General features: G+C 33.6%; 1 protein-coding gene across 1 annotated transcript in view; it reads left to right on the top strand.

Moving 5' to 3' along the window:
* The window catches only part of LOC132545122 (leucine--tRNA ligase, cytoplasmic-like), a 39,690-nt gene that overhangs the window by 493 nt on the left and 23,362 nt on the right, over nucleotides 1-15,835 (top strand). Inside the window, exons 2-13 of the mRNA XM_060208793.1 lie at nucleotides 310-493; nucleotides 2,638-2,725; nucleotides 2,966-3,046; nucleotides 3,575-3,709; nucleotides 4,134-4,295; nucleotides 4,386-4,498; nucleotides 4,887-4,950; nucleotides 6,369-6,436; nucleotides 7,171-7,396; nucleotides 12,373-12,460; nucleotides 12,794-12,870; nucleotides 13,885-13,938. Of these exons, the coding sequence (XP_060064776.1) occupies nucleotides 333-493; nucleotides 2,638-2,725; nucleotides 2,966-3,046; nucleotides 3,575-3,709; nucleotides 4,134-4,295; nucleotides 4,386-4,498; nucleotides 4,887-4,950; nucleotides 6,369-6,436; nucleotides 7,171-7,396; nucleotides 12,373-12,460; nucleotides 12,794-12,870; nucleotides 13,885-13,938 (1,317 nt within the window). The 5' untranslated portion in view covers nucleotides 310-332. The remainder of the gene's footprint in view (nucleotides 1-309; nucleotides 494-2,637; nucleotides 2,726-2,965; nucleotides 3,047-3,574; nucleotides 3,710-4,133; nucleotides 4,296-4,385; nucleotides 4,499-4,886; nucleotides 4,951-6,368; nucleotides 6,437-7,170; nucleotides 7,397-12,372; nucleotides 12,461-12,793; nucleotides 12,871-13,884; nucleotides 13,939-15,835) is intronic.

Genomic DNA, 15,835 nt, shown 5'->3' with positions numbered 1-15,835 from the left:
TAACTGAAATATCCTATAATGAAAAACATAGTTGCCTCCCTTCGCATATGTATTGCCTTTGAAAACCCACTTTGCATTTATCACTCATTTAGGAAAATTGCAAAATTGCAAATGAAATCTAAAGGAGTGAACTAGATATTTAGGGTATTTGGCTGTATTTTGAAATAAATCCAATTGGATATTGCGTAATTGGTAGTACATAGTACTGCATTCATGAAATTATTGAATATCAATTTCAAAAGTTTCATTAGTTCAGGCGTACTTCCGATGTATTTGCTTATCATGATGTTCTTGGTCTATGTTGTAAAGTTGAAGTGAAAAACCAATTCACAATGGAGAGCAAAGCTGCTAAGTCTTCAGAGGTCCACGTGGAAAGAAAGAGCACTGCAAAACTTGATGAAATTCTGCAGATTGAAAAACAAGTACAGGAACGATGGAATAGAGAGCACATCTTTGAAGAGGATGCACCAAATCCCAACAGTCCTGATGCCAAGTAAGTCAGAAATGAAATCATCTGGTGTTATTTGTTATTGAATTCATACCTTGTGTTTTGGGTCTGCCAAAGATAAGAATTTCAAACTTGTATATGTCCTAACTCCTGGTGCCCCCTTGAAAGTGAAGGGTTTACTATTGTTGATATTTCTGACATCTGCAAAACCAGGATGTGAATTTCACTCATATTCAGCAACAATTGTTCTCAGAGCAAGGCACTTTAAAACTGAAATTAAGAGTAACTCAAACTGGCATGGGAATAACAATGTTGGGGACTGGAAAGAACTCAGAGGGGTGAAATAGTATAAATCTTCTTCATAAACCTTAGCTAAAATTCTTTCACAGTTGTAAACTGTAATTTCTTCAAGCAATGCATATTTCAGAATTCTCTGTCAGAAATTGGTTATTTTAACCATATTTGGTCGCAAGCATTTTTAAGGCACGGCTATTCAAGATTTCCCTTGACCTCTTCAGTCTAATCTCATTGGAAACTCTATAAGTAAATCTTCTAGACTTGTTCTTGATTAATTATATGAGAATGATATTAGTTGGTAAGGAATGAAAGTTTACCATTGGGTGATGCATGTTGAAAAGGGTGACCATTTAGGCCATGTCCCAGCGACCTCTTGGACAACTTGTTAGTCGATATATTTACTTTTAGACAGTTGTGTGTGTAAATTTTAATCATGCTGACAAGAATTACCTCTAGGCATCTGTGTTACAAGTACATACAGTGATAATGTGGTTACCAGGAAAGGTCCAAACTCACATAGTATGGGACTGTTGTTATATAAATCTGAGAGATTAAATTTTAATATCGATGGAAACAACATATTTCCATGACAAAAACTGCTGAAATTTTGCCAAAGTATCCATATATCTTGCCATTGATTAAGAACTAATTACAAACTGTTCAGTCATTGCCTGTACATGTACAGTAATCATCGGACAAAAGTCATTGACAATAATACAAGGCAAAGAAGCACTTAAGGGTTAACCTGAATATTAGATAATATATGGGCAGTTGGTGAATTTTCTGAAAAGAATTTTCGTGACTGAGGCAGTGATTCTAGCTTTGTTGCTTAGAGTGATGCTTTATAGAAGTGTAATGAGTTTTTAAAGGACCCCTTGCAGGAACAATAGAATTTTGCCCACGAACCAATTTAAACCAAACTGGTTGCTATTTGCAGCTCCTTGAGAGACAAATCAGGAAATGAGTTTAAAAAATCCAAAAGGGGCCTGTGCTATAACGCATTTAATGTAGTGACCGACAGGTGTATACCAAATGTCAGTTTTTGGCCCAAAAACCTATTAAAAAGATAAAATCTTGCATCAATTGATATTGTATTGTAATAAGCATGTTTGTCTTTACATTGTGATGTCAAATATGTAACAAAATTCTGAAAGATAAAAAAGTTATCCGATCTTGAACTTGAAAAACATCATTTTTTTTTTAGCATAGATATGACAACTTTTTGTGGAAGTGAAGCACATACTTTCAGTTCTAGCACACCAAAACTTTTTACAAAATATTTGGGTCATTTACTGACTACTTATGGTGAAAAGTTCAGAAAAATTTAGAACTGGAAAAATCCAGAACTGGTAAAATTGTCATTTTAAGGTCAAAAGGCATCGTGGTCTATTTTCAAAAATGCCAAAAACTAGAGGTCTGTGTTTCTATTGGATTTTCAATCAATCCTTCTTTATTGATGTATTATTTATTACTTGTATTATGACAATTAATATTGCTTATGACTGATGCTAATCTAAACTGTATGTTAAGACATTGTAAATTACCTGTAATTAAATTTGCTTGTCTTCAACATTACGATAATAAATTGTAAGTAATTTTAATGATAAAACTTAAGTATCAAAATCTACCTCCTAAAAAGTAACCGTTTAGTAGAAAAACGACATTACACATTTCATGTACAGAACTAAGTGTTAGAACAAAAATAAAAGAAAAATAAAAGCAACTTAAATCAAGGGCTAATACAAGAATTTGGACATGCATGTATAGCATTGAAAATGGAAGTGGTAATAACATCTCCCTGTGTAGTCCCACAACAGTTCTATAGCATTTTGCAACAAGATGATGTTTTCAGTTGACTTGTCAGTTGAGTGATAAAAGTTCCTATGTTTCAGGCAGCCAAAGTATGTGGTGACCTTCCCGTATCCTTACATGAATGGACGTCTTCACTTGGGACATACCTTTTCCCTATCCAAGTGTGAGGTATATATCATTATTCTTAAAGATGATCAGTCAGTCAAAAGGATGACATGTGTGACTTTGTGCATTGGTATGAATGATGAAACTAAGTTTGCTATTTCTTGTGTTTTTGGAGTGAAGTTTACTTAAATGTGCAGGGTTGAGCACTGTAAGGACATCTGGTACGGAAACCAGACAAGGACAGAAATACTGATGAGCTAATTCTGGCATCATATATACAGATTATCTCTTATATATTTACAGTTTGCTGTTGGTTATCAGCGCCTGCAGGGAAAGAAGTGCCTGTTTCCTTTTGGTTTGCACTGTACTGGTATGCCAATTAAGGTAAAGTGATTCTGTCCTCACAACATTCCTTGTGACTTCAGAACTGAAGTAGTATATAACTATAAGATATAGTGATTCCATCCCCTCAATGTTCCTTGTCACTTCAGCACTGAAGTAGTATCTAACTATAAGATAGAGTGATTCCACATTTAAATGGTGTGCTGGTGGGGAGGTATTGAGTCACAACAAAGTGGTGTGATGAGAAGGTATTGAGTCACAATTGAGTGGTGTGATGAGAAGGTATTGAGTTACACTTGAATGGTGTGCTGGTGGGGAGGTATTGAGTCACAACAAAGTGGTGTGATGAGAAGGTATTGAGTCACAACAAAGTTGTGTGATGAGAAGGTATTGAGTTACACTTGAATGGTGTGCTGGTGGGGAGGTATTGAGTCACAACAGAGATGTGTGATGAGATGGTATTGAGTTACACTGGAATGGTGTGCTGGTAGGGAGGTATTGAGTCACAACTGAGTTGTGTGATGAGAAGTTATTGATGTATCAATGCTGATTGATATACCTGTATTACAGGCATGTGCAGACAAACTGAAGAGAGAAATTGAGACTTATGGTTATCCCCCAAAGTTCCCTGTAGAGGAAGAGTCTGAGCAGGAAGCACCACAGGAGGATGAACCTATCATCAAAGACAAAGCAAAGGGAAAGAAGGTATAGAAAAGTTTGGGTTATGGTAGAAAAAAGTTTCATGAGTGATGACTCAGCAAGATAGATATAAGGAGAAAAGACCTTGCTGTGATAAAAGAGCAGAAGCGACATTATTGTGTCAGGATGGCAACAACATTAAAGAAAGATTGTCATAAAATATCAGTGCTGCTTGATTAGACCAGAAAGCCAATGCTCTCTACTATTTATAAGAAAACTCATTTGACAAAATGGAAGTCTTCAATTATTGATAAAGATGAGCTCCTTCCTGAGATATCAGTTATCCTTGGGATGGCAACTGTAGGTAAAGTGAGAACATTATCAGTCATGTTTAATTAGTTTTCTTGTGCCTCTTGTTAACATTATATTTTATGATTAACTTTCAAATCATTGGAAATACCACACTTGTCTCTATTCTTATCTGTTGTAGAGTAAAGCTGTAGCTAAGACTGGCAATCTCAAGTACCAGTGGCAGATCATGGGTGCCCTGGGGGTACCTGATGAGGAAATAAAACAATTTGCTGACTCCCATCATTGGTTAAAGTACTTCCCACCTCTCACAAAGACAGATCTACAACATATGGGTGTCAAGGTATGCATTGTGTCCATCATTCGTGTTTAAATACCATTGATTTGGTTTGGACTGGGGCTCATTAGATTCTTTTCTTTTTTGCTGAGACAGGTGGACTGGAGGAGGAGCTTCATCACCACTGAAGCAAACCCATACTATGACTCGTTTGTAAGATGGCAGTTCTATAGACTCAAGGAAAAAAACAAGATAAAATTTGGCAAAAGGTAAGCTAACATGATCGAAAGGGCATGATTGACAATCTGTGATTCTCATCAAACCCTGATTAGTTGATCTCTGGTACAGAGCTTAGTTGGGAGACCTTTGGTACAGTGCTTGGTCTAGTTCTTGGTCAGTAGATTTTTGGTACAGTACTTGTTTGGGAGATCTTTGGCATAGTGCTTACTTGGAAGAGATCTTTGGCATAGTGTTTACTTGGAAGAGATCTTTGGCATAGTGCTTACTTGGAAGAGATCTTTGGCATAGTGCTTGCTTGGAAGGTTCTTCTTAGTAGTAGAAGTATAGTACAGAGCGTGATCAAGGGTTGGGAAGGTTATTGTAGCATGTTGATATGATCATGTTGTTTTCTATAGATTTTATAATAATTTACTTCAGGTACACCATCTACTCCCCAAAAGATGGACAACCATGTATGGACCACGACAGAAGTAAAGGCGAGGTAAGTCTGACTACCATATGACTTGAGCATCTTGTATTTGTGCTGAAGGTAAACGTGTTATTGACACAGACCTAACTTGTTTTGTATATATACACAGAGATTGTTCTTTGTTTCTGATCAGTTCATAGAAAGGTTTGGTGTTAACTGAAATGTTCTATGTTGTGTAGATGGCAAAAAATTAGCCCAGCCCTTGATCTAGAAAAAGAAATTCCTTTCCTATATGAGATTATGGTTTGTTGGACTATTCGCATCATATGTTGCCCATGACCCATCCTTCCATCATCTGCCAGTCAATGTTTCTTTAAATGTTTTTAATGTTTCTTTTTTGTCCTTATATACTCCATCAGCATTTTTCTCAAAACTGAAATATTTCCAAAAGTCGGAAGTATTTCTTGACCAGAAATTGAGTAAATTATCACCAGTCTCATTAGTCTGCATCCCTGTCAAAAGTGAACCGTTACAATATAAACAGAAGTTCAACGAACCAATGTGCCCTCTTAGACAAAAATGGTATGATCCATTACCAAGCAGACTCAACAGATGTGTTAACAGGTGTCAAAAAATGGAATAGTCTAATCTGATACGGTGTAGCTATTTCATTCAGAGATCCAGTGACACATGACACACATTTTGTTACATTGTTTCAAACAGCTGACTGACTTCCCAACATTGTTTCACTATGTTTACCGACTTTGAATGAACAGCTGTTGACAACAACTTTTTGTGCTTTATTTGTCTGAAAATCATGTATGTTTTCAACTGAAAATTAAACTGTTCCCTCTTACTTTATGACGACAGCGATATCGCTGTTCATAAAATTTTCCGCGTTATCATCGTCCTGCTTTTCTATTCACGATACATCTCGATGCTGATATATGATAACAGCTCTATTGATAACTACCCTTTAACCTTTATATTCAACATTGCTTATCTCAGGTGACCATCAAGGCTGCTAGGCCTTCTGTTTAAGAAAATTTAATGTTTTTAACGCAAAATTCTATTGGAAATAGTTCAAACTTGGTTAAAATTATTAGTATAAGATTACTGTTTGAAGATATCACATATTGATCCTGGCTGGCCCACAGGGGCTGATGGGTGGGGCCAAAAGGAATCATATTGCCTCAAATTTCAAAGATCTTTTCAATACCTAGATATGATAGAATCTAATAAAACCTGTTCATGGATGGGAGGATTTATGTAGGAAAATTACGATTTTGAGATTGATTTTCTTTTTAATTCATAGGTGGTTAGAAGCCTTAGCATGGGATGGCAGTCAATGTTATACACATTTTACATCTGCGTTAAATGTAACAATCTTACTTTGTTAATAAGATTATTTCTATGACATATTACAAGAAGAACGACAGTATTGTAACTCAGGTGACTGTTAACGCCCTTGGGCCTCTTGTGTATTTCAGAATGTTGGGCCACAGGAATACACTATCATCAAGATAAAGATGTTGGAACCTTTCCCTGCAAAACTCAGGTAAGTTTACTATATCTGATAAAGCTATGTTCACATTGATAATTTTAACACAAAGCCATGTACATTTATAAGATTTCATCTGATAATGTCTGGTTTTATTTGATAAAGTCTGGTTTTATCTGATAAAGTCATGTGTAAACAGATTGCATTATCTAATAAAGACATGAAAAAATAGATGATTTTTTTTCTGATAAAGTCTTGTATAAACAGATGAAACCATTACTCAAAGATGATTTTGTCTGATGAAACCATTACTTAAAGATGATTTCATCTGATGAAACCATTGCTTAAAGATGATTTCATCTGATGAAACCATTGCTTAAAGATGATTTCATCTGATGAAACCATTGCTTAAAGATGATTTCATCTGATGAAAATTGCTTAAAGATGCTTAAAGATGATTTCATCTGATGAAACCATTGCTTAAAGATGATTTCATCTGATGAAACCATTGCTTAAAGATGATTTCATCTGATGAAACGATTGCTTAAAGATGATTTCATCTGATGAAGCCATTACTTAAAGATGATTTCATCTGATGAAACCATTACTTAAAGATGATTTTATGAGATGAAACCATTGCTTAAAGATGATTTCATCTGATGAAACGATTGCTTAAAGATGATTTCATCTGATGAAACCATTACTTAAAGATGATTTCATCTGATTAAGCCATTACTAAAAGATGATTTTATGTGATGAAGCCATTACTTAAAGATAATTTTATCTGACAGTTCCCTGAAGGGAAGAAAAGTGTATCTGGCTGCTGCTACTTTGCGTCCAGAGACGATGTTTGGACAAACCAATGTCTGGATTCACCCAACCATCCCTTACATTGCTCATGAACTAGCCAACGGTGAAGTGTTTGTCTCAACAAAACGATCTGCTCGCAATATGTGTTACCAAGGTTTCACTAAGAAGGAAGGCCAGGTTGATGTTCTAGTGAATCTAACAGGACAGGTCAGTTTCTAGGATTTCTTTTACATAGAAAAAAGTGACTGGTCAGATAGACAGTCCCATTAGCTTTCTTGTGTTTTTGTTAAGATGACAATGTGTTGGTCGATCACAGTGATATGAAAGCTTGCAAGGCTTTGTATAAATGTGACCCTGTCTTTGAAAGCAAACTTGCTACAGATTTTTACCAGAGTGTTTCTAAACATGAATCCACAGAATCAAACACTGAAGGGACAGGTTTAATACAGAAATACTGGGTGATAATTACAGGATATAACAGTGTTATACAGAAACACTGATCTATAATTACAGGATATAATAGTTATACAGAGACACTGATCTATAATTACAGGATATAACAGTGTTATACAGAAACACTGATCTATAATTACAGGATATAGTTATACAGAAACACTGATCTATAATTACAGGATATAACAGTTATACAGAAACACTGATCTATAATTACAGGATATAATAGTTATACAGAGACACTGATCTATAATTACAGGATATAACAGTGTTATACAGAAACACTGATCTATAATTACAGGATATAATAGTTATACAGAAACACTGATCTATAATTACAGGATATAACAGTGTTATACAGAAACACTGATCTATAATTACAGGATATAATAGTTATACAGAAACACTGATCTATAATTACAGGATATAATAGTTATACAGAAACACTGATCTATAATTACAGGATATAGTTATACAGAAACACTGATCTATAATTACAGGATATAGTTATACAGAAACACTGATCTATAATTACAGGATATAACAGTTATACAGAGACACTGATCTATAATTACAGGATATAACAGTGTTATACAGAAACACTGATCTATAATTACAGGATATAATAGTTATACAGAGACACTGATCTATAATTACAGGATATAATAGTTATAACGAAACACTGATCTATAATTACAGGATATAGTTATACAGAAACACTGATCTATAATTACAGGATATAATAGTTATAACGAAACACTGATCTATAATTACAGGATATAGTTATACAGAAACACTGATCTATAATTACAGGATATAATGGTTATACAGAAACACTGATCTATAATTACAGGATATAACAGTTATACAGAGACACTGATCTATAATTACAGGATATAGTTATACAGAGACACTGATCTATAATTACAGGATATAATAGACATACAGAGACACTGATCTATAATTACATGATATAATAGTGTTATACAGAGACACTGATCTATAATTACAGGATATAACAGTTATACAGAGACACTGATCTATAATTACAGGATATAATAGTGTTATACAGAAACACTGATCTATAATTACAGGATATAACAGTTATACAGAAACACTGATCTATAATTACAGGATATAATAGTTATACAGAAATACTGATCTATAATTACAGGATATAATAGTTATACAGAGACACTGATCTATAATTACAGGATATAACAGTTATACAGAAACACTGATCTATAATTACAGGATATAACAGTTATACAGAAACACTGATCTATAATTACAGGATATAATAGTGTTATACAGAAATACTGATCTATAATTACAGGATATAATAGTTATACAGAAATACTGATCTATAATTACAGGATATAATAGTTATACAGAGACACTGATCTATAATTACAGGATATAACAGTTATACAGAGACACTGATCTATAATTACAGGATATAATAGTTATACAGAGACACTGATCTATAATTACAGGATATAATAGTTATACAGAGACACTGATCTATAATTACAGGATATAATAGTTATACAGAAACACTGATCTATAATTACAGGATATAATAGTTATACAGAGACACTGATCTATAATTACAGGATATAATAGTTATACAGAGACACTGATCTATAATTACAGGATATAATAGTTATACAGAGACACTGATCTATAACTACAGGATATAATAGTTATACAGAGACACTGATCTATAATTACAGGATATAACAGTGTTATACAGAGACACTGATCTATAATTACAGGATATAATAGTTATACAGAGACACTGATCTATAATTACAGGATATAATAGTGTTATACAGAAACACTGATCTATAATTACAGGATATAACAGTTATACAGAAACACTGATCTATAATTACAGGATATAATAGTTATACAGAAATACTGATCTATAATTACAGGATATAATAGTTATACAGAGACACTGATCTATAATTACAGGATATAACAGTTATACAGAAACACTGATCTATAATTACAGGATATAACAGTTATACAGAAACACTGATCTATAATTACAGGATATAATAGTTATACAGAAATACTGATCTATAATTACAGGATATAATAGTTATACAGAGACACTGATCTATAATTACAGGATATAACAGTTATACAGAGACACTGATCTATAATTACAGGATATAATAGTTATACAGAGACACTGATCTATAATTACAGGATATAATAGTTATACAGAGACACTGATCTATAATTACAGGATATAATAGTTATACAGAAACACTGATTTATAATTACAGGATATAACAGTTATACAGAGACACTGATCTATAATTACAGGATATAATAGTTATACAGAGACACTGATCTATAACTACAGGATATAATAGTTATACAGAGACACTGATCTATAACTACAGGATATAATAGTTATACAGAGACACTGATCTATAATTAAAGGATATAATAGTTATACAGAGACACTGATCTATAATTACAGGATAATAGTGTTATACAGAAATACTGATCTATAATTACAGGATATGATAGTGTTATACAGAGACATTGATCTATAATTACAGGAGATAGTTATACAGAAATACTGATCTATAATTACAGGATATAACAGTTATACAGAAATACTGATCTATAATTACAGGAGATAGTTATACAGAAATACTGATCTATAATTACAGGATATAACAGTTATATAGACACACTGATCTATAATTACAGGATATAATAGTTATACAGAGACACTGATCTATAATTACAGGATATAACAGTGTTATACAGAGACACTGATCTATAATTACAGGATATAACAGTTATACAGAAACACTGATCTATAATTACAGGATATAATAGTTATACAGAGACACTGATCTATAATTACAGGATATAATAGTGTTATACAGAAATACTGATCTATAATTACAGGATATAATAGTTATACAGAAACACTGATCTATAATTACAGGATATAATAGTTATACAGAGACACTGATCTATAATTACAGGATATAATAGTGTTATACAGAAACACTGATCTATAATTACAGGATATAACAGTTATACAGAGACACTGATCTATAATTACAGGATATAATAGTTATACAGAAATGCTGATCTATAATTACAGGATATAACAGTTATACAGAGACACTGATCTATAATTACAGGATATAATAGTGTTATACAGAAATACTGATCTATAATTACAGGATATAATAGTTATACAGAAACACTGATCTATAATTACAGGATATAATAGTTATACAGAAATACTGATCTATAATTACAGGATATAATAGTTATACAGAAACACTGATCTATAATTACAGGATATAACAGTGTTATACAGAAATACTGATCTATAATTACAGGATATAACAGTTATACAGAGACACTGATCTATAATTACAGGATATAATAGTTATACAGAAATGCTGATCTATAATTACAGGATATAATAGTTATACAGAAATACTGATCTATAATTACAGGATATAACAGTGTTATACAGAGACACTGATCTATAATTACAGGATATAATAGTTATACAGAGACACTGATCTATAATTACAGGATATAACAGTGTTATACAGAGACACTGATCTATAATTACAGGATATAATAGTTATACAGAGACACTGATCTATAATTACAGGATATAACAGTGTTATACAGAGACACTGATCTATAATTACAGGATATAACAGTTATACAGAAACACTGATCTATAATTACAGGATATAACAGTTATACAGAGACACTGATCTATAATTACAAGATATAATAGTGTTATACAGAAATACTGATCTATAATTACAGGATATAACAGTTATAAAGAGACACTGATCTATAATTACAGGATATAATAGTGTTATACAGAAATACTGATCTATAATTACAGGATATAATAGTTATACAGAGACACTGATCTATAATTACAGGATATAATAGTTATACAGAGACACTGATCTATAATTACAGGATATAATAGTGTTATACAGAAATACTGATCTATAATTACAGGATATAATAGTCATACAGAGACACTGATCTATAATTACAAGATATAATAGTGTTATACAGAGACACTGATCTATAATTACAGGATATAACAGTTATACAGAGACACTGATCTATAATTACAGGATATAATAGTGTTATACAGAAATACTGATCTATAATTACAGGATATAATAGTCATACAGAAATACTGATCTATAATTACAGGATATAATAGTTATACAGAAATGCTGATCTATAATTACAGGATATAACAGTTATACAGAGACACTGATCTATAATTACAGGATATAATAGTGTTATACAGAAATACTGATCTATAATTACAGGATATAACAGTCATACAGAAACACTGATCTATAATTACAGGATATAACAGTTATACAGAGACACTAGTCTATAATTACAGGATATAATAGTTATACAGAAATGCTGATCTATAATTACAGGATATAACAGTTATACAGAGACACTGATCTATAATTACAGGATATAATAGTGTTATACAGAAATACTGATCTATAATTACAGGATATAACAGTGTTATACAGAGACACTGATCTATAATTACAGGATATAATAGTTATACAGAAACACTGATCTATAATTACAGGATATAATAGTTATACAGAGACACTGATCTATAATTACAGGATATAATAGTGTTATACAGAAATACTGATCTATAATTACAGGATATAATGGGTGCTGCTTTGTCTGGACCACTCAGCAAGTACCAGGTCATTTACACCCTTCCAATGCTGACCATCAAAGAGGATAAAGGTTGGTGTCCTTGTGGTTTATTTACCCCTGCAGTCACTAAGTCTGTAGCACATTAGCTTATATTGTTACAGATCTGTCGACTGCTGTAACAAGTCTGATGACGGTTGTAATAATGTGACAACTGTTGTAACAATGTGATGACCATTATAACAATGTGATGACTATTGTAATAATGTGATGACTATTGTAATAACATGATTCCCATTTAACAGTGTGATGACTATTGTAACATGTGATGACTATTGTAACAATGTGATGACTGTTGTGACAAGTCCGATGATTGAAAGTGACAGGATATTTCATGATAGTAAATGAACAACATTTTTACTGCAGGAACTGGTGTGGTAACCAGTGTTCCATCAGATGCTCCTGATGACTTTGCTGCTCTGAGGGACTTGAAAAACAAGCAGGTAAGAAAGAAACAAATAAATCACAGACAAAAACCCATCAATATCATACACAAACAGGTACTTAAGACACAGGTGAGGAGAAGACCAAATGGTTTATTCTTCCACCTGGCACAAAGTGAGCATATGCAGTGATGTGATGCCAGTCATACACTTTTCCTATTTTCCTGGTATGACTCCTAACAAGGCTTGCAAATAATAAAAATTTTGACGCATATACAAGACCAAGGGGTCAAGTTTTAAGATTGTGGGAAGGTGGGCAATTCAAATCACTCTGCATCCGTGATCCGTCGTATTTCCAAAATTGCATATGTAGGTTTCCCTTGGTCCCTAGTTGTGCACATTGAATTTTGGGACTATCAGAAAAACAAAAATGGCCGAAAGGCGGCCATTTTAGATTTTGACTTTGGAAGTTTGTTATCGCTTTTTCTTGAGAAGTACTGGATGTATCTTTCTTAAATTTCTTATATAGGTTCCTTTTGGTCCCTTGTTGTGCCTATCTTATTTTGCATGAACTGATCAGAAAAACAAAATGGCCAACAGGTGGCCATCTTGGATTTTGACTTTTGAAAGTTTTTTATCACTATTTCTTGAGAAGAACTAGATGGATCTTTCTTAAATATTATATGTAGGTTCCCCTTTGTCCCAAGTTGTGCCATTCAATTTTGGGTCTGATCAAAAAAACAAAATGGTGGAAAGTTGACCAATTTGGACTTTGACTGAAAAAGTCTGTTATCACCATTTCTTGAGAACTACTTTACAGATCTTCTTTATCAAATTACATGTATTGGTTCCTTTAGGTCTTTTGTTGTACCTGTTTGAGTTTGGGACTGATCAGTAAAAGAAAATGGTCAACAGGCTGTCATCTTGGATTTTTCCTAGAAAAGATTGTTATTGCTGTTTCTTAAGAAGTACTGAATGGATGTCTCTCAAATTTCATACGTTTGTTCCCTTTGGTCTCTCCTCGTGCTTGTTTATTAATGATTTGATAATAAATACTTTGATTATATGTTTCAGCCTCTAAGAGAAAAATATGGAATCAAAGATGAAATGGTTCTACCTTTTGAACCGGTAAGTGCTTCATTCATATCGCTGCTATTTGATACTGTTAGTTTAGTTACTGTAGTCAGCAGTGTTAGTTACTGTAGTCAGCAGTGTTAGTTACTGTAGTCAGCAGTGTAAGTTACTGAAGTCAGCAGTGTTAGTTACTGTAGTCAGCAGTGTAAGTTACTGTAGTCAGCAGTGTTAGTTAATTGTCAGCAGTGTTAGTTACTGTAGTCAGCAGTGTTAGTTAATTGTCAGCAGTGTTAGTTACTGTAGTCAGCAGTGTAAGTTACTGAAGTCAGCAGTGTTAGTTACTGTAGTCAGCAGTGTTAGTTAATTGTCAGCAGTGTTAGTTACTGTAGTCAGCAGTGTTAGTTAATTGTCAGCAGTGTTAGTTACTGTAGTCAGCAGTGTTAGTTAATTGTCAGCAGTGTTAGTTACTGTAGTCAGCAGTGTTAGTTAATTGTCAGCAGTGTTAGTTACTGTAGTCAGCAGTGTTAGTTAATTGTCAGCAGTGTTAGTTACTGTAGTCAGCAGTGTTAGTTACTGTAGTCAGCAGTGTTAGTTACTGTAGTCAGCAGTGTTAGTTAATTGTCAGCAGTGTTAGTTACTGTAGTCAGCAGTGTTAGTTACTGTAGTCAGCAGTGTTAGTTAATTGTCAGCAGTGTTAGTTACTGTAGTCAGCAGTGTTAGTTACTTTAGTCAGCAGTGTTAGTTACTGTAGACAGTGATAGTTACTGTAGTCAGCAGTGTTAGTTACTGTAGTCAGCAGTGTTAGTTAATTGTCAGCAGTGTTAGTTACTGTAGTCAGCAGTGTTAGTTACTGTAGTCAGCAGTGTTAGTTAATTGTCAGCAGTGTTAGTTACTGTAGTCAGCAGTGTTAGTTAATTGTCAGCAGTGTTAGTTAATTGTCAGCAGTGTTAGTTACTGTAGTCAGCAGTGTTAGTTACTGTAGTCAGCAGTGTTAGTTAATTGTCAGCAGTGTTAGTTAATTGTCAGCAGTGTTAGTTACTGTAGTCAGCAGTGTTAGTTACTGTAGTCAGCAGTGTTAGTTACTGTAGTCAGCAGTGTTAGTTAATTGTCAGCAGTGTTAGTTACTGTAGTCAGCAGTGTTAGTTAATTGTCAGCAGTGTTAGTTACTGTAGTCAGCAGTGTTAGTTAATTGTCAGCAGTGTTAGTTACTGTAGTCAGCAGTGTTAGTTAATTGTCAGCAGTGTTAGTTACTGTAGTCAGCAGTGTTAGTTACTGTAGTCAGCAGTGTTAGTTACTGTAGTCAGCAGTGTTAGTTTCTTTTGTCACCAGTGTTAGTTACTGTAGTCACCAGTGTTAGTTACTGTAGTCAGCAGTGTTAGTTAATTGTCAGCAGTGTTAGTTACTGTAGTCAGCAGTGTCAGTTACTGTAGTCAGCAGTGTTAGTTACTGTAGTCAGCAGTGTTAGTTACTGTAGTCAGCAGTGTTAGTTACTGTAGTCAGCAGTGTTAGTTACTGTAGTCAGCAGTGTTAGTTACTGTAGTCAGCAGTGTCAGTTACTGTAGTCAGCAGTGTTAGTTACTGTAGTCAGCAGTGTTAGTTACTGTAGTCAGCAGTGTTAGTTACTGTAGTCAGCAGTGTTAGTTACTGTAGTCAGCAGTGTTAGTTAATTGTCAGCAGTGTTAGTTACTGTAGTCAGCAGTGTTAGTTACTGTAGTCAGCAGTGTTAGTTACTGTAGTCAGCAGTGTTAGTTACTGTAGTCAGCAGTGTTAGTTAATTGTCAGCAGTGTTAGTTACTGTAGTCAGCAGTGTTAGTTAATTGTCAGCAGTGTTAGTTACTGTAGTCAGCAGTGTTAGTTACTGTAGTCAGCAGTGTTAGTTACCGTAGTCAGCAGTGTTAGTTACTGTAGTCAGCAGTTTTATTTACCCTAGTCAGCAGTGTTAGTTACTGTA

The sequence above is a fragment of the Ylistrum balloti genome, unplaced genomic scaffold, assembly GCF_031769215.1.
Source record: "Ylistrum balloti isolate Yb309-2 unplaced genomic scaffold, AGI_CSIRO_Ybal_v1 Utg369830, whole genome shotgun sequence".
Taxonomy (NCBI): domain Eukaryota; kingdom Metazoa; phylum Mollusca; class Bivalvia; order Pectinida; family Pectinidae; genus Ylistrum; species Ylistrum balloti.
This window is presented reverse-complemented; position numbering and strand designations above follow the sequence as displayed.